General features: G+C 43.4%; 1 protein-coding gene across 2 annotated transcripts in view; it reads right to left on the bottom strand.

Moving 5' to 3' along the window:
• Positions 1 to 26,337, bottom strand: part of Arid5b (AT-rich interaction domain 5B) — a 177,084-nt gene that overhangs the window by 77,537 nt on the left and 73,210 nt on the right. For both annotated transcript variants that reach the window (XM_006994212.4, XM_076557053.1), the window contains one exon: positions 8,743 to 8,973. In XM_006994212.4, the coding sequence (XP_006994274.1) occupies positions 8,743 to 8,973 (231 nt within the window). The remainder of the gene's footprint in view (positions 1 to 8,742; positions 8,974 to 26,337) is intronic.

The raw sequence follows: 26,337 nt of genomic DNA, 5'->3' as shown, positions 1-26,337 counted from the left end.
TAATATATATCAATCTCTTCCCTCAAACCCTGTGGACACTACTGGAAATCCCTTGTCTAGAAAGATGGCGGTCAGCTATCTGTTTCCAGATGGCCCAGTGTCAAGTAGGTGACATAATCTTTCTAAGCAGGGTCTGGATTACAGGCAGTCAGGTGAAGGGGAAAGACGGCACCACAGGCTTTGAATCAGGCAATCCAGGTTCAAATCCTGGTCCACCCATTTATAATCACATTGCTAACCTTGGCTGTCTTTATCCACAGCATGGGTAAGAGCAGCGACCACGGTGCCCATGTACCCATTCCCTCACTTTTCCAGGGTGTGTTACATGCCTATTGTATGCAACGACTCTCCTGTCGCTGGGACCACAGCAGTGAACAAGACAGAAAATGTGCTGTTCACATGACCAAGGGCTTACGGTAGTGTGTGTGTGTGTGGGGGGGGAGTGGGAAGACAGACAGTAAACCCGTAAATAAACAATTACAGGAGTTAATTTCAGATAATGATAAGTTATGGGGCGATAATAACAGGTTGGATGATGGGACTGAACTGGACTTGTGGAAGAGGGAGGACAGACAGATACCATATCTCTGGGGAGGAGATGGTAGGACAGAGGCCTGAATACCGAGAAGGAGGAGACCCATGATGCCTGGGGGAACACATTCCAAACGGACAGCAAAACAAGTATTTCTGGCTGCAGCAGATGTTGAATGACTTTTAGCACCAACTCATGCCTCATTTTCCCAAGTCGTGGCCACAGCTTATAAAGCAATTTTGTGGGTGTTTTCACTGTGACTCTAGTGCGTGGCTGTGGTTGTGTTGGTGGATGTAAGAGGTAAAAGCTTCTAATGACAATGAGGAGTTTGGTGGTGCTTGTTCATCTTTACAGCAGTCTAGGAGGTGTGGTCCATAACTATCTTGTCCTTCTCCTGGGCTGCGCACACTCCAGTGTGAGCTATTTGAGATCCAGGGAAATTCTTCTGTCGTGGTTATTCACCAGAACCAGAACCGTGCTTGGCAAAATAATACCGATAATAACAATAGCTATGGAGTAGACACTGAGTGGGTGGATGGGATCTTGCTATATGTCACTCACTGAAGCCATGATCTAAGCGTCTCTCAATGGTCTCAGCTACAAGAGAAGGACTTAAATCCATCGAATTCCCCTGACAGGACACAGGGACGTGAAGCAGAGAGCAAATCCACGTATCAGGAAGGTTTTTGTTGTTGTCCTTTATTTTAAAATGTATTTATTGGGGATGGAGTGGGGAAATGGTTCAGTGGCTAAGAGCACGTTTCAGAGGACCTGAATTGGGTTTCCATGTCAGAGAGAGACCCAAGTTGGCCCCTGAGAACACCTGCATGCACATGTGTGTATCTACATACAGACACAAACTATACATACGATTAAAAGTAAAATAAATTTTTAAAAAGTAAAGATTTACTTTTTTAAATTTTGTGTGTATGTGTTTTGCTTGCATGTGTGTAGGTGCCCCACATGTGTGCCACGGAGGCCAGAAGAGGGCATCGGGTCCCCTGGAATTGGGATTACAGATAAGCTGCCATGGGGGTGCTGTGAACTGAACCCTCTGCAAAAGCAGCCAGTGCTCTTAACCACTGAGCCATCTCACCAGGCCCCTCAAGAGGAATTTTAAAAAGAGCAAAGATATCTTTTTACTGAATCTCATTCCAACACCCTTACTTTTTTTTTTTTTTTTTTTTTGGTTTTTTGAGACAGGGTTTCTCTGTGTAGCTTTGTGCCTTTCCTGGGACTCACTCTGTAGACCAGGCTGGCCTCGAACTCACAGAGATCCACCTGGCTCTGCCTCCCGAGTGCTGGGATTAAAGGCGTGCGCCACCACCGCCTGGCCCAACACCCTTACTTTTCACTAAGATATTTGCCTATTATATTTTTCAATGGCTGGTTCTTTCGTGTGTGTGTGTGTGTGTGTGTGTGTGTGTGTGTGTGTGTGTGTGTGTGTAATTAACAAAGTGTCATGTATCCCAAGCTGGATTACAAATTGCTACATAGCCAAGGATGATCTTGAACTTCTCATCTTCAGGCCTCTGTCTTCCAAGTGCTGGGATTAGAGGCATGCATCACCACTCCCAGACTATGTGGTGCTAGAGACTAAACCCAGAGTTTCATATATGCTAGTCAAGTATGCTACCAACTGAGCTGCATCCCAGTTATTTCTTTTTATTTAAAAAAAAAATCTGGTTATAGCCGGGAATATATGGATCTTGGTTTTGAAATGGAGTATCAGTTCTTTTCTGGATGGAATTCTTAGGTCAAGGGTTAGTTAACACAGACATGGTCTCTTCTTTCTAGGGTAAAGATGAATGTATCACACTCAAGAGTGGTTAGTAACTCATTGAATCCCCTCAGCTACAAAAGGCATCCAAGTTATTTTAAAATATCCTTTTAAGTTCTCCCAAAAGCAAAAAAAAAAAAGGCACTAATCCTCAACATTCCTCAGACCATGACTCTAAATTAATTCATAGTAGCAACATAGAATTGCTTGCTCTAAATCCCTACGTGAGCTAGGATCCAGGTTGCCAGTGCCTCTGACCAAGGTGGTCTGTTCCCAAGCCCCTCTTCTACTCATAGCTCAAGAAGCAGAACACATGTGCTAATCGTTACGTGGAAGACACCTGATGCACCTCTACCCACAGACTTCCGTGGATTTAACTCAGTACGTTAGATCAGAACTTAAACATCCTCTTTGTGTCTAGTCTGACAGCACAGGGCACAGAGAGACTTGCTTAGACTCTACATTGGGAGAAAGAGTCTCTAGGAAATTTCCAGGGGCACGGTGAGATTTCTGAAGGCCAAGGTCTCCTGCACGAACAACAACATGCATGAAGCCTGGCTCTTTTCCTACTCACTTTCAATGAAAAACTAAATAACTGCCTGATGTTCCTTTGGGAGACTGGTGACCACCACAGACAGTGAAATCCCAAATGTGGACGGGGGCCAGGAGCAAAGACATTTGATCACCAGAATCCACTGTGACCATGAAAGGCACTTTGGTGCGGACAAAAAAACAAAAACAAAAACAGTTTACTCATAAATTTCCATGATCCGTGACACAGCAACTGCCTTCCCTCCATTTCCAGCAAAGCACGTGATCTTTGGAGGGGAACAGTCCAGCTCTCCTTGATGCCTTATTAATGATTTTGCATGTTCTGAATTTCCTTTCATTAAAAACTCAAGGTTTTGTATTTTGCTTTTTGCTGGCTTTTCCCTTTGCTTTTTCTTCTTTTGTCTGTAATGTCATCATTTCAACTAACAGGAAATGGAACAGGGCAAAGTTCAAGGCACACTCAGAAGAGTGACTTGAAAACATGCTGTGATGTATGGACAACTTTACATGTTCATTCAGGCTCCGATAAGCCCCCAGGACCCCTGGGGATGGGATTCCCGTAGGATTCAATGAACACCATGGTTTCCTATGAATACATGATGTCTAAGACCGAAGACTCCAATAGAAACACATTGATTTCACATGTGTGAAATGTTGACAAACCAAATTCAACAGAGGCACACACAGTGGAACAGAAGAATACAGCCTTGCACTGATTCTCATTCCAACACTTATCTCTGACCAAGGTATTTGTCTATTGTCTCAACGACCCTTTCTTTCCTGGTGTGTGTGTGTGTGTGTGTGTGTGTGTGTGTGTGTGTGTGTGTATAAGTAACAAGATTGACTTCCTCTGATCCTAGCATGCTGTCTGTGATTGCCTGATTTTACAGATGGAACAAATAAGGGGCCTCATGGCATCTGCCTTGGAGAATCAGATGGTTGAGCCCCGATTTACACTTGATCTCCTCGCATGTGAGTTTCGCACTCTTTTTTTTTTTTCAACTACATTTTTGCAGTCCTTTTCTACACCCTATCCCCAGTGGAATGTGTGTCTTAGTATAAAAACAGCCAAGCTCCTCTCCCTGTAGGACCAGAGCTCAGGATGTCTCCACAAGGACGAAATACCTGATGACAGCCCGTCTCATGCCTTCGCTTCACATGTGGTTGACCAAAGCCATACTTCCCTCTGCCCCATTCCCTTGTCAACAAACACACAAACACCCCAGCTGCCAGAAGAACTTAAAAGCCTGACTTCTGCTTCCGATGTCTCTGCAATTCAAAACACACACACACACACACACACACACACACACACACACACACACACACTCAACCACATCTAAAGACATCGAATCCTACCTACTTTTAAAGACTTGTTGCTTATGTAAATGGGGCTAGGCTTGCACTTCTCGGATGGGAGCAGGTACCTTAAAGTTTTCCATTCCCTCTGTTTGAATTTAGTTTGTCAACACTCCACACATGTGAAGTCAATTGGTAGGACATTACTGTAAACACTGCGTGTTACAACGCGGTGGACCTTTTATTGTCCTAACTGCAAAGAAGAGACAAAATGTTTGCCCACGTGGTTTTCCTCTCTAGCACACGTAATATAAATGCCAGAGTCCATTTTATACAACAGAAATCATTACATAACCAGGTAAGAGCAGGAAGTGGGGCTGTTGGGAGAATGCCTGTGTTGGGAGATTGCTACAGGACGGTGGGTGTAGGAACCACGCTGGGGGCAAAGGTTTTTTTTATGAAGAAAATAAAATGCCATTCATGTCACGCTCCCCTCATTGTTATTAAAGCCTCATTTCCTAATTGTGTGTGCCATACAATGAATTTTTATACTTCTTCAATGGGGAGTCCAATGTGTTATTTTTTTTTTTAAAGTTAATTATCTTGTGCTAAGAAAGTCCACTGCCAACAGAGCAGTGTGAGTGACAAGATAGAAGAATATGGGCAGGATGTGGGGGCTGAAGCTCTTCCATCATTTACCATTAATATGATTCAATTTATGCTCAAGTCATAGGCTTAGACATTACACAGCACTGTCAGCAAGGAAGGGACTTGCATAATACAGAGAAGAAAGCAGATGGCGCGTTATCAAAACCCTTCAAGCCTAAAATAACCTTCCCAAGTAAGGAGGATAGTTAATTAAAACCAGGATATATTTACTCGATTCGGAATATCTCAATGTAAATAAAAGTCAAAATGACACTACTGTAATGTTGGATTAAATGATGAAATTTCATCTATTTTATTTTTCTTTAATAGTTTCTAATCAAACTTTTCATTAAGCGGCTTCATAAAATTCCACAGAGAATTTATTTATAGGGACTGGTTGTAGATTTAAAAGGCTTACTTTTATTGTTCAATTAAAGCTGTTATTCAGTGGACAACATTCGGGGAGCAGGGAGGGGCCAGGCCGCTTGGCAGCGGGGGAGGCTGTGCCCGAAGCCAAGGTTCCCTTCAGAGACGGATTTTGGTTATGCCGGTAGCCGTGTTGGTGGACCCCAGAGAAAATGTGGGCTCATCTCTGTTCAAAAGAGCTCAGTCCTGTTTCAAAGCCACTGGCTGGCTTCTTCCCTGTTTGGCTACCCATTCACATATTCATGTCTTCTTGCAACCCACCCTAAGGTTGACTATGACCAGAAAGACTTAAGCGAGAGAAAGGTCGACTCCAGCCAATAGAGACTTGGGGACGGAATTGTCAACCATCTACACTTTTTTTTTTCTAACAGGTTTCTAAAACACAGACCTCCATCTTTTAAAACGAGACCAAGGAAGGGCTAGGGAGATGGCTCTGTTGGTAGATATACAGCATACTTGCGATGCGCCCAGCACAGTGGAGGATGCCTGTAAGCCCGGTCCTGGGTAGGTAGAGACAGGACAGTCCCTGGCGCTTTTCTCCCAGCTAGCCTAACCTACTGGGGCATGCCCCATACCAATGAGAGACCCCGTCCCAAACAAAAAGGTGGCAGGAGTTTCAGAAATGACACCTGAAGGTTGTCTGCTGGCTTCTACGTGTGCACACATGCATGTGTACCTGCACATACAAACATGCACCCACACACAGAGAAAAAAATAACAGACCAAGTTCTAATGCTATTGCAAGGCTTTCCTTGACCTCTGCTCCCGACTACTGTCTCAGGACTCCAGTCCTTCCCTACCCCGATTGTTTCCCTGACAGCCATCATTGATTCTTTTAACTCATCTGGGCTTCCAGATGTGTTAATCCTGTCTACCCTATTGGGATTCTTAATTCTCAAGACAAACAAGGACCAGATTTTATTTCTTTCTTCTGTATCCCTTCTATTGCCTATGTCATAGGAGAAAGCAACATATCTGTTAATAAACTAAATGTCATCAGACATAGAAAATCAGATACTGGCTTCTGGAGAAGAAACTTCGAGGGATGTTATGGCGATTTGGGATTCCTTATATCAAAGACGTAGTTAGTTGTTAAATGCTGTAAATTCTTTGCCATCAGCCCCACAATTCATCCGCCTGGTGATATGGCTAATAAAATCTGGTTTTTATAGCCTAGGCATACTGTTACCTAAATTATATTTGACCAGTTACTGAAGTCACCGAATGTGTGGCACAGAGTATATGCTACATAGAAGACTCATCTGTGGGCCCCCTGGGCCCTGGTTATCTGACAGAATGCTTCAGTCATCTGGCAGTCCTCAGTCTTAGGACCATTTGTTTAATGCTAGTCATTAATTAAATTTATGTTCTACCAACTGTTAGTTGGTTGGAGAAACCCAATACCATGTTTTTAACAAATACTTTAGCCCATGTCAATTTCACATAGTATCAGTTGGGGGATTTAAAATGTCACTGTCTAGAAATTTAGATGTGTACCTAAGGAAGTGGGGGGGGGACACATATGGATGAAAGTGCTCCAATGGAGTCAAGATATACTGCATGGCCTGTGTGTTAGCATGAGCTACTTTCAAAAGAGGAAACCATCTGAGGCGCAAGCTAACAATCTGATGATGGTCTCATCATTAAACTCGCCTTCTAGAAGCTCTTTAAAGTGCCTTTATTCCAAAAGAAATTTTCTACTTCCAGAGGCTGGAGAAGAAAGGCAGAATTAAAATGAGGTATGCCAAAAGAAAGTTCAGGAGCACATTCACACGGAGACGCTTGTGTTTGCAAGAACATTTAAAATTCCTTTAGGAATGGTCCAGCAACCACTGATCATTGTTGGATAGGAACGTCTGTTTTCCAGCTCTAGACAGAACAGCTTTGGAACTCAGTGACTAATAATTCCTAAATTAGCCAAAAAGGTTAAAGCATTTTTTTCATTATATTACATTGTTAAACACTAACTTTGAATGCTTTTAAGTAGGGGAAAACATTCTCTCAGCTTTATCCAGTGTTAGGAACCTAGAGACCTTTGGATTAGCTGGTAAAACACAGGGCTTAAAAGCAAGAAACGTGGGTGAATTTTTTTTCCTCTCTCTCTCAAATAATGAAGAAGGCAGATCTGTAAATGCTCATCTGAAAGGAAAGAGTACTTAATAATTGTATTGGATGCACTGATCTGTTTTAATGAAAAGACTATTTGACTATTAAAAATAGGACCATGTGTACTTCTGTGCAGAAGGAAAATCTAACCCCCCCCCCACGCACACACCCACCACATGACATGCACACACCCACTCTCACATAGTCTCTGCCTTTGGACTCCAATGAGTTTACATCTTGTCTCCCTTCTCGTTATCTTCCTCCTCAGACTGTCAGATTCCATCCCTTCACCCTAGATCCTCTGCTGTTCACACATCTACTTCCAAAGTCCTCGGTGGTAGCCTAAGAGCTCCCGAAGGCACAGATTGTCAAATTTGAGAGGCCACAGTAGATTCACAAAACCATGCAGAGATATCTCAGAGCTAATTGGGACAATCTGGACTTGAATATTTTGCAAATGAGGTATCCAATGTAAGCCAATGGAATCAGGGATGGCACCAGCTTGAAGAAAGTCTATGTACGTACTTTCAAGGCCTCAACCTCTTTTTCTCCTTGGTCCTCCTGATGAATTGAACAGGGTACCATCCTACCACCCATGAAGGTGATTTAAAAAGATGTGGGGGTGTCCATACCTCTGTATGTATAGGAAAACCCACTCAGTGAGAACGTCGGACATGCTGCGATTTTTTTCAACAAATGGATACAGAAAGCAAGATACGACAGCTTGCCCTCACTGATAGTGCACATTGCAAGGTTTCCAAATGTGAGCTATGGTGACTGACAGCCCCTCAGCTGAGAAGATGTGAGACTAGTCAGCTAGGCCAGGATTCAGTGTGTGGGTGAAAATTTAAAGGACAGGGCACATCTACAACTCATGTATGTATGTATCATCTATCTATCTGTCTATCTATCTGCCTGCCTATCTATCTATCTATCTATCTATCTATCTATCTATCTATCTATCTATCTATCTATCTATCTATCTAACATTCCATCAATCAATCTTTTCATCTCTGTCTACCTTATAGTATTGAATAATTTATGCATTCTTATAGTACCTTATAAAATTAGAAAATTAAAAAACCAATATTTAAATAACCGAAGCCCTCTCAGGAAGAACACGAAAGCGTCCCATCTCAAAGTCCACCTTCAAGCTCCACCAAGCACCTTCCAATTATATATTGAACAACAAACACAAAATAATCATCTTTCTCCTGTGGTAAACAGTGGCTACCAACAACATGAGGACACCTTGTGCTGTAATAATATGGGGGGGGGGGGGCTGGGTGGAGCCACGTGGCGAAGGCAAGCCCTGCTTCCCAGCCCCCGCTCACACCGTGAACCGAAAATGGCTACCCACAGGAACAAGTTTCACGTAGAGTAAAAGCCAGACACTCACCAAACTCATCGCATATACTCTCGTTTTCTATGAGGGTAGGGTGGTCGAAGGTATCCCGACAGTACAGGATCTGGGGGTTTCTGCTGACCATTGCGATGCCCCCCAGGGCGAGCGCAAACTGGTCCGTCAGGATGGAAGATGGCTTATCCTGGATCCGTTTGAGCATGGAACGGTACCGACAGTACTGAGGGTAGCTGAGCACGATCACATTGGTTTCTTCCTCATCTTCCCCTAGACGGAAAAGAAAACACATCCATTACCCTCTTCCCACCAACAAAGAGAACTTTCACGGCCGTGACTTAATTTCAATGGTCACTTTTGCTTTGGGACTAGAGATGCCTTCTTCAGCAAAGTCCTCATCTTTACCACATTCTGGCAATGTCAGAATCTTCTAGAATCCCCCTTCCCAACTCAGCTCCCCACCCTCAAAGCCTGAGGCCACCCCTGAGTACAACCACTTTGTGGCCCCCACGGGCATACATATTAGATGATGCTTGCATTGTTTGAAGGCAGTCAAACTTAAAAACTCCTTCCAGAGATTTCAATGTATTTTTTTTTTCAGCCGTTGGTGTCACCATGATAGGAAAACTTGGATGAGTTCTTTTACAATCATTGCTTGGCTTAAGATTGATTACACATTTTGCACGAGCTTAGTGTTGGCAACAATGGTTGGACCCGGGAGAAGCGTCCGTAGGTCTAAAGAGTATTGCCACCCGCTCTGTGGCTCAACAAATATTTTGTGTCCTCTTTATGGGCCTGGAGAAAGGCTGCACTTCCCACCGTTGGGAGTCCAGGAGGGCCTGGACTTGTTCTTGGCCAGTGAATATGACAGAAGTCGCGGCTGCTTTAGAGCCAGTATGCCATGGACCACGGTGTCTCTTTGTCTTTGTTCTGGCCATCTGTAATGCTCAGACAGCGGCTCCTCTGCCAGTCTGGGTCTTGGAGTTAAAACAGCATGGTGCAAGGTCCCTGGCTGATCCAAAATAGGCGCAAACACGGCAGAAACGATGCCCACATTGTTTATAATGATCTTTTGTTATTATGTTAGTATGATTTACCCCAACTTGATTGATACCACCATCTTCTCCATGCCCCCTCACACACACACACACACACCCATCTTTTGATGTTTCTCAAATCCACCTGGTAGCCTGGCACACCCCCAGAGAACCATGCTGAAAGGCTCCCCAAACATCCTGGAGAGATAGTCCCATCAGGACCATCTTAACCCAGATCATTGCAGAAAACATCACTCTTCCTCTTAAATGATCATGATGGCTACTGCTAACTCACTATGTTTTGTGAATAGTTGCAAAACCCAGATTTAACAAGGATAAATCCTTCATTCATTTTTAAGCTTGAGAAATGGCAAGTGCCCCCTTTGGTAGTCTGTTACCTGCAACCATGCCAAACTGAACCTGGGTTTCATGACCCACCGCACCAGCATGCCCGTCAGCAGTTCCCAGATTTGTCATTTGTATGTCCAACGGGAAAACACTCACAATTTTGAGCCCTTATTGTACTTCAGAGAACGGCATGAAACAGTTGTTAAGGATACTGACTTTATTGTGGCCATCTGGTAACCAGTGGGAGATGAATTGGGATAGAACATAATGATGGAACATAACCAGAATGGATGCAAGGTGTGCACGTGACCTTTGCAGATAGGAGGCTGACTTGCAGATGTATCTGTAATTACGCTCACTTAGCTCTTCAGGCTGGAGGCTTCTCCAGGAACGGAGGTGCTCAGCTGCTTCTAGCATGATGTCTTCAAATGGCTTGCACTTCTTAGACTCCTGCCTGGTTTGTGGGCAGCCATGTTAGCACACTTAGAAGGCAGGGTGTTTACATGGAAGAGAAGTCTACCAATGAAAACTAGTCCTGAGGTGCAGACAGGTGGGCCATGACAGCAAGTTGAGATTCCTACAGTAGACTAAGACACTAAGTTCAAACGCTACATTGATAGATATATTTGTTACAGAAGCCTCCACTGTTGGAAGGCCCCAATATCTATGTGCTGTCCCAAAGAGTAGCCTCCATGCACCATTGGGACAAAATCCTATTTATATCTCTACACCTTATTTGATAAAGATGCAAATCCCAGAGAATACAGCCAGAACCTGCCAGAGCTCACTCTGTTGAGCATGCTCAATACCTACACCACTTTTCTGTACATAGAAAACCCTACGCAAACACCTCACAGCTCCCGAGTCTGCTCTGGTAGGGCCTTTGGCTTCTGTGAAGACAAGAAAATCATACCAGTTTTTCTAAGAGTTTTAGAAAGAAAATGGAAGATGCTGTGCTTTCCAGAGAAAGGAAATTAAGGAAGAGTTGTCACTGAGTTGGTGTCCTGGGAGAAACCACCTGGGTCGAGGGTCCACTTCACTGCTGTTCTACCCGTCATCCTCTCGATTTTCTTTGAGGACTTTTGTTGTTGATGTTTGTTTTCCCAGGCAGGGTTTCTTTTTTTGTGTCGCTTCAGCTGTCCTGGAACTCACTCTGTAGCCCAGGCTGGCCTTGAACTCACAGAGATCCGCCTGACTCTGCCTCCCGAGTGCTGGGATTAAAGGTGTGCGCCACCACCAGCCAGCTCTTTGAGTGCTTTTCCATGATGATGCTCCCTCTGGCCTTTATCTGATTCTCTGTTTGGGACAGCATCATCTCTCTGGCAAGCTTCAGTGCTGAAACATGGCCTCCTTTGGCTCTCTGTACATCGTCCTGGCTCCCAACACCTACTCTGCCCTCCTCACAGTTTCTGACTCCTTCTCGTAGTTATTGGAAGAGCACAAGCATGCTCTCTCTCCTCCTGCTTCATGGGAAGGTGCCCTAAGGATGTCCACTGCATCTGCGGACAGGGTTGCTCGGGGTTGTCCTGGGAAGTGCTATCCAAGATCTCATGGGGTGCCTGAGGAAGGTTGGACTCAGGGTGCCACCCAAAATGACTGACTCAATTTCTCTAAGATCAGAATACAGGAATTTATACTTTTAACATGCACTCGGCCTAGTTCTTGGACTCTAAATTTCCAAGCAAGTAATTCTGGTTTTTTGTTTTTTGCATAGACTTACAGTGACTTACTTAGTTTGGGTTTTAAAATACATGTATTTAAAGCACAGTTGTATTATATGTAATACTTAAAAGATTTATATTTATATGCTACATATGTATTTATGACTTTTACATAATATATGCCATGTATTTAAAATGTATATTATACATGTATACCATACTATATTATAATATAATACATTATGTATGACATATGTTGCTATATTAACATTATATGGTACAACATACAAGTTCACATATATTAATATATGTAGTCATCATATATATATAGAAAACAGTCAGATACTTGTGTTTATTTTTATTTCTCTTCTCCAATCTATTAGTGCTTAGAATAAAATCCAGGATTAAGTTCACCTGCCTCTGCTACTTTTCTGTGATTGTTGGTAGGTAACACAGAGGACACCAACCAAATTAAAACAAGCTAACAGAGACAAGGCCATCACCAAAAACACAGAGGACCAGGCACAGCTGGCGTATTTAGGAAAAGAGATTGCCCTAACACCATTTCCAGTACTGAGAGAGAAATACTACAATTTAGGAAAATCCTGAAATAATGAAATTTTTGTTCCTCACGAAAACCCCGTAAACAATGCTACAATTTGTGAATGTTCCCCGATACAGAGGTGGCGAAACTGAGATTGCCAGCCGGGTGACTAGGCAGGGACCTCCATGACATTGGAAGTGACCGGAGTAGGCTTTAACCTGAACTTTTAATCTTGTAACTCCTGTTTGACTAACTTTGCAGTATGACAAAATGCCTCAAATTATTAGTAGTAACTGATTTATAGTGTCAGGGTGAAGATAGTAAGCTTTGGTCAGGTAAAACCTGAGACTCTACCCACCTATGAGTCAGAATTATTCCACTCTGGTTAATAATTTCACTTGGTTAATTATTTCAAGTGTATGACTTGAGGGCCTAAAATGCTCACTATAAACACTTAAATTATCGTTATGATTTTCACGTAACAACTTCCTACCCATGAGATAGAAGAAGCCCGAATCGTACATTTGCCAGGCTAACTAACACTCTTGTCCCCCATTCCCTCATTAAACTCTTTCTACACCAGGAGGCCAAAGGCACAGCTGGGGCCTGGTCTAATGTGGCAACCCTTGGCGAAGCCAAAACAAAAATTATGCTAACTCCGGTGCTTATGGACAGAACCACCCATTTGGACCAGAATTTTGGCATTGTTTGGATGCGGGCAAATTTCCAAACTTGTAATTAGACATTCCCAGAGGAACTGCTTTTCATATTTATAAAACCATAGAAAGCCCAGGAGACCCTCAGACCCTTATAGAGACTGCCAGGTAGGCTAGAGGAGACAGAATGGGAAGGAGAGACAGGAAGACCGTATGGAAGAGAGACTGTACAAGAGCTTGCAGATCTTACGTTGTGTGATCCCTTAACTACTTCCTAAGCCTATACATTAAACCGGCTTCCTTCTGACACAGCGCAAGAACATTAAACTGTTCAATGGCTGGCGTGTTTTATTTTGCAACAGTACAGTGAGAAACCAATAAAGGCGAACAGTCCCTTTAAGAAGTCTTTCTGAAATCCTGCAGCTAGCCCACCGCCCCTTTCTGCCTCCCTAGACTCACAAATACTCTGACACATGAAACAAGGGCCACCACTGAAGGCTATGCAGTTCCCCTTTCTGTTTCACAAGAGCTCTCGCAGATAAATCTAAGAATGAACAAAGAATGGATAAATTGCACATTTGTTTAGCAAAAGACAAACAAAGTGTTCCCGGAACAATGATTTTCTTTCAACCACACCCACATCAGAAAAGAAACTAAGGAACTAACCCTACAGAGTATTTTTTCTAGAACATTCTAGTTCCTTGGGTTGTATATACTTTTTGTTTGATTTCAGTCAGTAGAAAATGATCAGAAAAAAAAAATTTTGCTGCTTCTCAAGACTGATATTGTAAACAACAGTTACGATAATCTATTAAAATGTCACCCCACTTCTTGTCTCCACCCCCCAACAATGTGACCATGCTTATTTTTAAATGAAATATTCAAAGGGAATACGAGATTTAGAATGACTAAACCTCATTTTCAACTTCAATAAAGAGAACTTTGCCTATTAAAAGTTAATACCTAAAGTACACGGCTTGTACTCTCTGCCGAAACGGCTGTAATCCTGTGCTTATATCATAATTACACGTTTTGTTAACCTCTCTTAGTGTCAATTTTTTTTTCACTTATTTATATGTGTTTCAAAGTCCAAAACAGAATTCCACGGAGAAACTGTAATTATAATCTGAGACTCCACCCTGACTTGTCAAACAGTAACTGTACACCACGGCTCTCACCGAGTGGGGTTGGTGGGGGTGGGGGTGGGGGTGGGGAGGAGGGGGGGTGGGGCAAGCATTCATTCTGCCGGTTGCTCAGATTGTCTTTATATAAGGAGATGCATGAAATGGCAAGCCCAATAAATTACTGGAGCGTTGACTTTCAAATATCCATAACGCTTTCTTTTCCCCCAATAGTTAGTGGTGGCCAAATGTGCAGGAGGCTGACAATGTCCATTCTGGAGGAGAAATTTGCTTTCATCTCTTACACAACATTGCAGAAACATGATTTTATCCTCCTGGCAGGGTTAGAGAGCTGTTTAGGAAATATCACACTATATGTTTATTGATAATCACAATAGTCTACCTCTAACATCAGTAAACCTGAAAAACAACAACAACAACACAAAAAAACCTAAACAAACAAAAAACTTCATAAAAACCCTTCACACCAGGACTTTCTAGAGCTTGGTGGAAAAAAAAAAATCTGCATGTCCTTTCCTGTGCCTAATTACCTCAGCTGAAAATTCTGCCAAGTATTTCGCCCTTTCGTTCTCTTAATCGTATTAGGGCAAATGTGTCCGGATGCCAACAGAAACAAACATTTAAAGATTTTTCACTTAAAAGCCTCGGAATCCGCATGGAGGCTGCCTTTGAAACACAATGTCCCTCACGCTTCCAGACAACCCCCAGTTTCCTTTTCTCCCGGCCCTCCCCAAGCCACTGATGAAGCTGCTGGAGTTATAAAACAGTACTGTCTACTTTTGAAACAATGTAAGCGAAATCATGTCAATAGGAAGGGCTTGCCCACCGATCTGCACCGCCCTCTGTCACATCTCTGCATCAGACATTCCTTTCTCAAACCTTTATACTTTTTGCTTGCTCCTAGCAACCAACAGAAAGCAAAGCTTCAACTTTATGGACCTGGCAGACTTCCAGCTCTTACCGCTGTATTGACAATTACACCATTTCCATTTAATTGCTGCGCTGTTGTGACACAGAATATTTGTCATAATTAGGCATTTCCTATCTTCTGTCCATTCATCTTTGATTATTACTGAAAATGATTTTTTTTTTTAAATTTCAGAAAACCCAAGCACAAAAATTCTACAGATAAGAGCAGCTACAGCTGTTACTATCATTACCAACAATGTAACATGCAGGGGGAAAAAATATAATTTCTCGGAAGGTAATTTTCCTTTCAGTGTTAAGTGCTCTTATTCATCTTGCAGTTACTCAATGACTTCCTGTTCTAATTACAAGACATTATACAGAAAAGACATTTGTAAAAGGGAAAAATGCAGGCAGGGTATGTGACTAAATAAGCCCAAATTGGTCGAACTGTTTAAAATTCCAAAGTCGTTCATCAACTTTATCAATTCCTGGTTGTGGCTGTGTGGCGATGTGTGTGGTGCCCCCGCTGTATTTCCAAATCTCTCTCAAGGCTTCAGCGTCAGTTCTGGTGGTTCAGACACATCAAAGGAGAAGAAGACACATTCGCAGTGGAACCGAGGCCGAGAGAGGAAGGGCATTGGGCTTTTTTTTTTTTTTTTTTTTAATGCCCGCCCCCCCCATCAAAGCTGTTTTCCTGGAGGCAGGCCAAGACATGTAGTGGAAAATATTAATAACAAAAACAAATTAAATGCCTGATTAAAAGGAGCGAGGAGCAAGATTCTATCAGGAATAGAAATGAAAAGGCCACAAAAACGATTTCATGAAAACATAGTGTGACGTAAACGGCCCATCAGGGCTGCACAGTTGCGGTTATTTTGAGAATGGCTGGTACTGTAAGTCAGCGGCCCCGCCCTCGACCATTTTGTAATTCTCTGCCCAGCGAGGGAGTGGGGGCAGCCTGAGATGGCGAAGACAGAAAACAGGCCTACCCCCACAGAACTGGCAATAAAAAGATAATGTACTTTTAACGGAACAGAACAAGGAGATTGGCTTTATTAACTAAGAAAACGACCTTAAACGGTCCCCAGCTTGCCGTTTGTTTTGATAAGTGGAAAAACAGATCTTCCTAGGGTAAGGCAACAAAAACATGACTGGAAAACTTAGAGAGAGAGAGGAGAGAGAGAGAGAGAGAGAGAGAGAGAGAGAGAGAGAGAGAGAGAGAGAGAGAGGAGAAAAGCAAAAGAACACGTGGGGAAATACATCAGTAAATGGTTGCAAATGGAACAAAGAACATTTGAACCACATAACCAAGAGTTTTAGCCAGCTGTGTCCAGAGATGTAGCTTAAACAGACACACACACACACACACACACACACATAAAATTATGTATCGTGGTGTGAATATCAGCTTTTACCCTTGACATCGCTTCATCTCTCAAGAAAGAAAACAACACAAAGCTAAATTCAAACCAAATGCAGACATCACTTTAAGTAGCAGAGGAACCCACTGGGGAGCCAGCCAGCTCCACCTCCTTGGTCCTCCCAAAAGGCCACTGAACAACAAGCCACATTCAGGAGCCTCTTTGAATCTCATCTTGAGAATTTTGCATGTCATTTACATATGTCTCATCTCAGCCAAATCTAAATGTCATACAAGACAGGGATTATACAATAAGTACATGTACTGGGAGATCACATGGTTGGACTCTGCTGTAAGGTGGGGGGGGGGGCTGCCGTGAGGTGTTGTGATCCTAGGGCCTGACCTACCTCCAGTAATAAAAAGATGTTTTATCTTAATGTGTGCGTATGTATGCGTATTTGCACCTGTGTATAGATACCTGCAGAGGTCAGAAGAGGACATTGGGTTTCCTGGAGCTCAAGTTATAGGCAGTTGTGAGCTGCCCCGTATGGCAGCTGGGAACCTAACTCAGGTCTTGTCTAAGAGGAGCAAGTACTCCTGACTGCTGAGCCCTCTTTTCAGCCCTCAAACAGGTTGATGCTTAACCTACTACAAGCCATTCATTCTTAGTCTAAGTGAGCTTTAGTATCTGAAGAAGAAAACAGAAAGTGTCTATGATACATCAGGTTCCAAGTTCTGGGCATAAAGACATAATTCGTCCCAGTCCAAGATCATGATAATCATTTTCCCCCAGAGGTTAACTTCTGCATCTATTTATTTACTAGTGACCCAGCGAAGGATGTTCTATTAGACTTGAACTTAGTTAAAGTCAATCTCTCCTAGTTTACGAAAGGTCTCCTACCGCTAAGACCCAACCCACCCTGCAGTTACCATGACCAAGTTCTTGCAAAGGAAGAAACAGAACCATTGTTAGCTGAACCAGCCTCAAAATTTAAGACAATGCCTTACCTTTTTCCTCGCTTCATACCACATATCCTTCCTCTGGGGAATATTAACACAGCATTTACTTTCCCAATGTGTCTTCTATCTGTCACTTCAAGGGTCACAGTTCTGTGACAGGGGCAGCTGTAGAGACCTTTGACATTGGGAGGCTTCCACGAATAAACCCGAGTCAGGTGCAGCCAGGACAGATCAACAAGTGCTATCAACATCTGGGCAAAAGTTTCCCATGGATTGACACTTCCATTTTCCTCCAGGATCCGTGTCCCAGAGCTGCCAGCGGGGGAGGTGATTTTGTGGTCCCCCGTTTTGAGTTCTCCAGAGACCAAAGTGACTACACCTGGTTCGAATCCCCCTCCCCCAGCCATGAAGGATGGTTCTGATCGCTCTAGTTGTTAGTTGTCTTTTCAGAGTTATAGGAATGGATATGAACTGGTATTTTAGTCTCGTGAATACGTAAAAAACTAATTAACACAGGAGTGCTGAGGTTGTGAAGTTACCTACCCCTTTCCTCTCCTCCACCCACTGCTGTGTGAATTTCATCTGCATTTAAAAAATATGGACAGATTTCTATCTGTCTAAAATCTATCATGTATGTATTTACAGGGGCATGTATGTATGTATGTACATATGGATGAATGTTTGTATCTATTTATTTCTGTGTATGTATCTATCTGTCTGTCAAGACACAACCCATCTTGAAAACGAAGAAGGAGGATGTTGGGAGGTCTTGCACTCCCAGATTTGAAAACTTAGCACAGAGTTATTGTACGAAGAGAACCCGGGGGCTGTGGAGACGAGTTAGACGCTAACAGTACCTTCTGTGCAAGCGGAAGAGGCTGAACTAGAGTCTTCAGCACCCACGCGAAGCCAGGCATGGCCATGCTCGCCTGTTGCCCTGAGTGTCAGGGTGCCGAGACAGGCGGATCCTAGGAGCTCTCAGACCAGCCCGCCTAATTGAAATGGCAAGCTCCAGGTCCCTGAGAGACACTGCTTCAAAAAACAAAATAGAGGTCAACAGAAAAAGACACCCCAGTCCTCCTGTGGCCGTTGTCTATGCATGCATGCATGGATGCCTGCACCCCCCGACACACACACACACAGAGACATAAATAAAATATGTGAATGTGGTGCTGATATCTAGATAGAAATACGCTTTAATAGAAAGGGGCAGGGAACCTGGAAGGAACACTCATACCCATGGTCAACTGATTTTTTTCTTTTTTAACTGAATGAAGAAGGTAGCCTCTCCAAGAACAACAGTAAGAAAACCAGATTCACTCGGGCAAAAGAAAGCCATGGTACAGACTCCTACTTCACTCTAAGTTCACCTGATAACTAAACCTGGAGCAACCACTGAAATCTGAGCACTGGAACTCTAAAAAGTTGATACAAGGATGCGGATGGAAGCATTTGTATGACCCTGGATTGCTCACAGTTTGTCAGCACAGCAACTGACAGAGACGAAAGGTTAGGTGAAATCCAAACCTTTCCTGCACCACAGACACTATGATGGAGTGGAAAGACAGGTGTGGGCGGGGAGAAAATGCCTACCGATTTTATGCATACACACATACATGCATACACGCACACATACACACATACACGCATACATACACACATACATACACGCATGCATGCATGCATACATACATACATACACACATACACGCACACATACACACATACATACACACGCACATATACACACATACACGCACACATACACACATACATACACACATACACACACATTCACACATGCATGCATACATACATACATACATACATACATACACACATACATGCATACATACACACATACATGCACACATACATACATACACACATATACGCACACATACATACACACATACACACATGCATGCATACATCGAGTGTGTAAGAGATTCATAGCCAGAATATATGAAGCCCTGAAAATCAATATCAAAAAGACAACAAAGACCATTTATTTTGAAACGCAAAAGGAAATTAGTTGATGTTTTATCGCAGAACATGTACAAATGGAACAAAGGAAAAATGGTCAGTATCATTATTAGTCTCTAGGGAACGAGGGTTAAAAACCACAGAGAGTAATTCTGTGGATGTCATCATTAGGATGGCTACTGTAAACAACAGCAACAAAAACACCAATTGTTAGTGAGCTTGTGGAAAACTGAGCCCCTTGTGCATCAGTGCTAAGAATGTCAAGTGGTAAAGCCATGGTAGAAAGAAATCTGAAAATTTCCTTAAAAGGCAAATCCTGGATTCTTATACAGGCAGTCATTCCATGCCGAGGTACACACCCACAGTCACTAAAAGCAAAAGTAGGCATTTATAAAGTCAATGTTGATAACAACATTTCCCAGTAGCCACAAAGTGGAGACAATCCATGTGTCCATCAACAGAAAAATAGACAAACAGCATATGGAGTAACCAGGGGATAGAATATCGTCAAGCCAAGAAGAGATGGATGTGGTGTATACTCAACACAGATGAACCGTGATTATTTTATGCTAAGTGAAATAATCCCGAAGGGCAGATATCACACACTAATTCACAGAGACAGAAAGGAGAGCAGAAGTTGCCTGGCCCTGGGCAGAGCTGGAGGTGGGACTGGACGAATAAAGGGCCCTTGCTTAGTAGTGCAGAGCTTTGGAGGGATGGACAGGTTCTGTCGATAGAGAGCAGCAATCATTACATAATATCACAGATGCATTTAACATCTCTAGCTAAAGTGGCTAGAATGGCCGATTTTATATTATGCATATTTTACAGGATGAAGAAAGGGCATTGCTGGCTGGCGAGTGTTATATTTTCCATGCAGATATACTCTTAGTTGTTTTTTTGTGTGAGGAAAAAGATGTGTCTCTCCAATTAGTAAGTAAAATATAAACTCCTGGGAGTGGGGTGGGAGAGGGGACTTGGAATTAGTGTTTTGATTCCTTACTACAGACCTTTGGGAGTCTTAACAAATTCAATTAACTGACAGACGGTTTGAGATAAACATATGACCCTCCCATCAGAGCATAAGCAGTCACATGGCAGTTCACCCTAGGCTCTGGGTCGACAGCTCTTCCTACAGAGCTAAAGGAATGGGAAGAAAGCTGTTAGACCTGCTCAGAGGAAGGCTCATGAATTTAGGCAGTTATATCCTCTGTCTCTGTCTCTCTGTCTCTGTCTCTCTCTCTCTCTAATTAGCCATCTAGATTAGCCATCCTAATCTGTGTGTGTGTGTGTGTGTGTGTGTGTGTGTGTGTGTGTATGTCCCCACTTGAGATCTTTTGAATCTCACCCTCAAACTTCTAAGCCACGTCCAGATTCCTGCACTGACTTCTGGGAGCTCGTACCCTAAGGAAACTGTGGTTGCAATTGCTCGTTTCTCATCACAGGCTCCTGTGTCACAACTAGACGGGGAGGGCAGAGGTCTCTTTCTTTCCCCAGTGACTCATCTGAAATCCGTGTTGAGCTAGTGAATTCCTACCCAGGGGTTACCATGGGTTCTGAGGGGAACTCACAGAGGGCTATGGCAGATCTTGGGCTTCATCTCACTCCTCAGTTTATCTCCCTAATGAGCCAGCATCCTACGAGGATGAAGATACAGTCAAACCCCAGTGCTGCTTCTGAAGCCTCCCCTCTAGGTGTGTCTAGGCATCCCAAGCCACAGACTTGGGATTTTTTGATTCTTGTATGTTTCTCTTAAGTGGAAAGTGTGGCGGTGCTTAGAGCACCATGGACCGGTGTTAGGATGCTGTAAATCAGAAAAGGCAGAAGGGTAAAGCTTAATAATGCTGATCACTTCGAATGTAGCTTGAATACTCTGCAAGCCTAGCAGTGTTTTTGACGTGAATTTAATACACTGATGGATAAAAAATGGTGCAGGGTTTATTTGGGAACATTATGCTTTATTAAATGTACACTTTACAATTTAAAATCTTATCATATCACAGGTAATATTTATTCTAATTTTAGTTAAATACCGTCTTACTTCATCCTCTATCGTGGTTAATGTTCTCAACATGAACAGCAATGTTTTATATGACCACTTGAAATTGGGCAAAGGAATATACAGAATTAAAAAAAAGTCCTTCAGCATAGCACTACTCATCCTATGAGTCAAATATGCAATTAACATTAAAAAGACAAGGACTAAATGGATGAAATTAAGTTTATTTTATCTAGTTAAAAAATATCTAAACTATTACTTCAACAGGGGGTCAAAACAGAAGGATTAGTGCTGGGCTCATGTGTTTCATATCAAGTTTCTAAAATCCGGTGTGTATTTATACTTACAGCATCTTTTGATTTAGACAAGTCAAGTTCAAGGGATTAATAATAACGCCACCTGGCTGGTGGCTACTATATTGAACAGAAAAACTTAAGAGTCTCCCAGAGAATATCTTTAAAGACTATATCGTGTTAGACAAACTGGCCCTGAAGGGGAACTGGGGAGAAACAGGGCTGTCTTGGGACCAAAGCTCAGAAAGATGCCTTTGGGTTTTAGAGTCCAAGAAAGTAAGATCAGAAACAGGGTTGGGAGAAGAGACTAAGTCAAAGAGGCAGAGTCTCCAGAGTGGGGTCTGATACCCAAGATCCCCCTAACGCCAAGAGATAGCGAAACTGTTGCCATTTTAATAGACCCTTCCTGCTGCCGTTGGCTGCCTATAAACCAGTGGTTCTTGGCCTGTGGGTAGTGGCCCCATATGGGTCACATACCAGGTATTTACATTACAGTTCATAACAGTAGCAAAATTAGAGTTATGAAGCAGCAATGAAAACAATTTTATGGTTAAGTGTCACCACAACATGAGGGACTGTATTAAAAGGGTGGCAGCATTAGGAAGGTTGAGAGCCATGGCTATAAATTGTGTGGCAACAGTATTTGTTTGTTTGTTTTTATTTGCTTGTTTATAAAGCTTCCACCATCAAATCTGCCCTAGCTCTCTGCTAGGCCCTCCCTCTTCTGTGACGAGCTGCAGATGTACCTGGTGTCATTTCCACAAACCACCTACCATTTCCTGTCATGATCTGGGAAGCACACCAGCCCGTCTTAATGTGTGTCTTCCTATCTTTTCTTTCGAGCGTGTGCAATTCTAAAATCAGTTTATCATCTGAAGGAGATACTTGCAAAAGCTACTGGAAAACGAAACCACGACTCCATCTTACATCGAGGCGGCCATGTAAAACACATTGCATCTTGAGGATGTTCTCTCTCTCGGTCTCTGGGGAAGAAAGCCACTGAGGGCTGATGACACAGATAAGGCTCTGCTTCCTCCTCAGCACAGTGTCAGTCCCAGACAAGTTGAAGTCAGGCAGGCTGTGGTTCATGTGCATTCCCTATAACGCCTCCCAACCTCAGACAACTCATTCCCAATGTCTTCTTAGCTCCCAATATCCCATATCCAAACCTAACTCACCTTTACTCACAAAAAGGCGGTAAATAAACAAATAGTTGGTGACTCCAGATTAACTCCAGTTACAATGCTGTGAATTTATATCAACAGTTCCCATGGATGGCTGTTGTGGGACTCTTTTAGGTACTTCAGTGAGATGACTTACATCTGCAAGGCTGGCGAACTGTGAGCCAAGTCCAGCCCCAGGCTTGTTTTTATGGATAAAGTTTTATTGCACACACACACACACACACACACAGCCACACACATTTGTGTAGTATGTCTGTGTTCACTTTTTGCATTCCACCAGCACAGTTGTGTAGCTACAAAGTTAAGGAGTTGTAACAGACATCTTACGACCCATAAATCTAAAATATTCACCAGCTGGCTGTGCGTATGCTCACTCTAGATTCTATTATTACTTCCAGAAATGTGTTATTGGGACCGCTGGTGCCAGCTTAATTCCAAAGATACTGCAGTGACCCTCTCCACACGTGACTGTACGTATTCGTTCATGGTGGGCGCTCCTTTCCAGATTATGATGGGTTGTTTAAAGGGCGGGAACGAGGGCTCTGGTGTGTCTGAATCTAAAGCACTCAGGAAACAAGAGCAATCCATGAGAAAAGGCTAGGATACTAGTTCAGCTGATTAAAAGAAAAGTCACAAGAATAAGGCACTGAGCTTGAGGCCCAGAACTCATGTGAAAAACAAAAACAGGTATGGTGGTACCCACTTGTAAACACAATGCTAAGGAGACAGACACAAGAGAAGGGGTTCTCTGAACCCGTTGCTCCTTTTCTAGAATATACTACAGGAAGTTATCGTCAAGAGCCTCATTTTTCAGATGGAGACAATGGCATCCGCAAGACATGACTTGTCAACCGTCACACGGTCACCGAGACCTCAGTGGAGGGGGGAATCCTTGGAAGGAAAAGCAAATAGGCCCCATAGGTGACTAAGAACAAGGCCTCAGGTTTCAGTCCTTCAGGCCATGGACTTTGCTTGGCTCCTATTCAGCAGGGCCAGACTCTGTTTGGCTACAGACATACCCTAGTAGGAACATGGCGGCTCCTACTCAGGGAGCCGTCAATCTTCTGTCACTGGAGGAGAAGGGGGCAGCGAGAGTCCAGAAGAGGCTGACAGCTTGAGAGGGGCTACGGAGCCCCATGGTGAAGGATCAGGATGCCACACAGGTGCCTGGAGGCAGAGCTCAGGGATACCCGAGGTCCAAAAATAAAATTAAAAATTTTTAATTCCATTTGCTTTTATTTTGTTGCTTGTATGCGTGCCTGTGGGGCGGGTGGTGTGTGCCATGGTGCCATGCGGCGGCGGCGGCAATAACCTTTACTTGCTGAGCCCATCATGCTGGTCTCACTGTTTTGTTCTCTTTTTCTTTGAATTTCATCTCCAAGTTGGAAAGTTCAGAAGCCGTGGCCAGGGCAATAGTTGTAATGTAAAACACACCACGGGGCTGGAGGTGGCTCATTCACTAAAGTGGCTTGCCTTCCTAGCAGGAAGACCCCAGTTTAATCCCTTGGACTCGCATAAAAATGGAGGGCATGGTGGTGCAGCCTTGCAATCCAGGCTCTGGGGAGGCAGAGACAGAGGGATCTCTGGGAGCTCACTGGCCAGCCAGCCTGGGGAAACAGATAAGCTCTGGGCTTATAAGAGACTCTGTCTCAAAGGTGATGATATTCCTGAGAAGGACTCCTGAAGTTGTCCTCTGGCCTCCATGTACATCGTGCACATACACAATACACACACACACACACACACACACACACACACACACACACACACACACATACACGCACGCACGCACGCACACGCATGCACACACATGCACACGCATGCACGCACCTATCAGCTACACTGCCATGAATCTGAATTCTCCTTTCCAGCTTTTACTTCTGGCCTCTGGCTTGCCACATCTTCAGCAAGTTGAGATTTCACACTTGGGGCCGGCAAGCAGCTGATATCTCTTCAGATGAGGAAGGATATTACTGATACATTTTGCCTCAACCGAAATTGAAACCCAGTCTAATATTCCACCCCCTCTTAGGTGGGACATGGATACGGAGCATCTAGATAATAGATGTTATCATTTAGGATGCCAGGCCTCACGGATACTTCAAGGCTAAATGGTATTGGTAAAGCACAATTTAACAGGTCCATTTAGCAACTCCTCATAATCAAGGTGATTTTAACAGTCTCTGAAACCAGCCTGGATACACCAAAGTATGGTTAAATACCAGCAAATACTACACCATATAAAAATGGTAGTTACGCCTCTCTTCTCCTATAGAAAAAAAAATATATCGGCTCCTCCCACCCCACAACCCCGGCCCCACACTGAAGTTCCTTCGTTTACCTGGGAGAAAAATGGAATGGAGTAAGGGTACCGAGCTCTGAGCTTTCCTAAAATTAGTGATCTTCTTTCCACATCTTTTTTTTTATTGACTGTTAATCTTTCAGGCCCTTCCTTATTCTAAGCCCAGTGGGACGCTTCACACAGCCTCTTCTTGCTCCAGTAACAAACCTGGAAACTCCCAGGACTTTCAGAAACATCGAGTCCTGGGACTCAGTGAGGTACCTGAGTGAGCGGGGCTGGGAGAAGCCTGGTTGGGAGAAGTCTTAGGTCTCCAGGAAGGAAGCTTCTTCCACCATGGAAGACACCCGATTATTCAATATCATCGTCTCTGCTCTTTCCACTAAATGGGAGGGTTTCTAAATGAATAAGCAACACATCACCTCAGCCGATTCTTCCTTACGGCAAGCACACTTTTAAAATCTTAGCCCTCTGTCTTAGCGTTTCTATTGATGTGAAGAGACACCATGACCACGGCAACTCTTATAAAGGAAAACATCTCGCTGGGGTGGCTCACTTACAGTTCAGAGGTTCAGTCTATTATCATCATCACGGGGAGCATGGCAGTGTACAGGCAGACATGATGCAGGCTACATCTTGATCACAAGGCAACAGGAAATGGACTGTGACACTGGGCAGTATCTTGAGCACAGAAAACCTAAAAGCCCGCCCCCACAGTGACACACTTCCTCCAACAAGGCCACACCCACTTTAACAAGACCACATCTCCCAATAGTGCCATTCACTATGAGCTTATGGGGGCCAATTACATTCAAACCACCACACCCTTCATGTATGTTAAGGAAAACAAAGGCTACTCCTCCAAGCAGCTCCCCAGGGACCCTCAAACCTCTTTGTAACAAAGTGCTTGAGGTTGTGCTCAGTCACAAACTAGTGGAAGAGACCCTTCCTGTCCCCCACATGTTCCCTTGGGTTCGAATATTCTTTTGTAAGTACTCTGGAGTTACTGTGTCATGGACAACTAGGACGGGACCCTAGCCTTCGCCTACAAGAAACGAGCTGATCCTCATGCCTTCACTCATCAAGTCTTTAAAACTATTTTTCAAAATTCAGAACTAACATACAAATATATCTTTGCTGTCAATGATAAAGTGACAGATCCCTTTCCCTCAGACCCTGGGTGTTCTTTTCAGAATTGAGGTGAGAATCAGTCGGTTTGCTTGGTCTAAAGTTTCTGCCTCTCTTAGAAATCCTTT

The sequence above is a fragment of the Peromyscus maniculatus genome, chromosome 21 (genome assembly GCF_049852395.1).
Source record: "Peromyscus maniculatus bairdii isolate BWxNUB_F1_BW_parent chromosome 21, HU_Pman_BW_mat_3.1, whole genome shotgun sequence".
Taxonomy (NCBI): Eukaryota; Metazoa; Chordata; class Mammalia; order Rodentia; family Cricetidae; genus Peromyscus; species Peromyscus maniculatus.
Note: the sequence above shows the minus strand (reverse complement) of the source record. Positions and strands in the feature narration are given on the sequence as shown.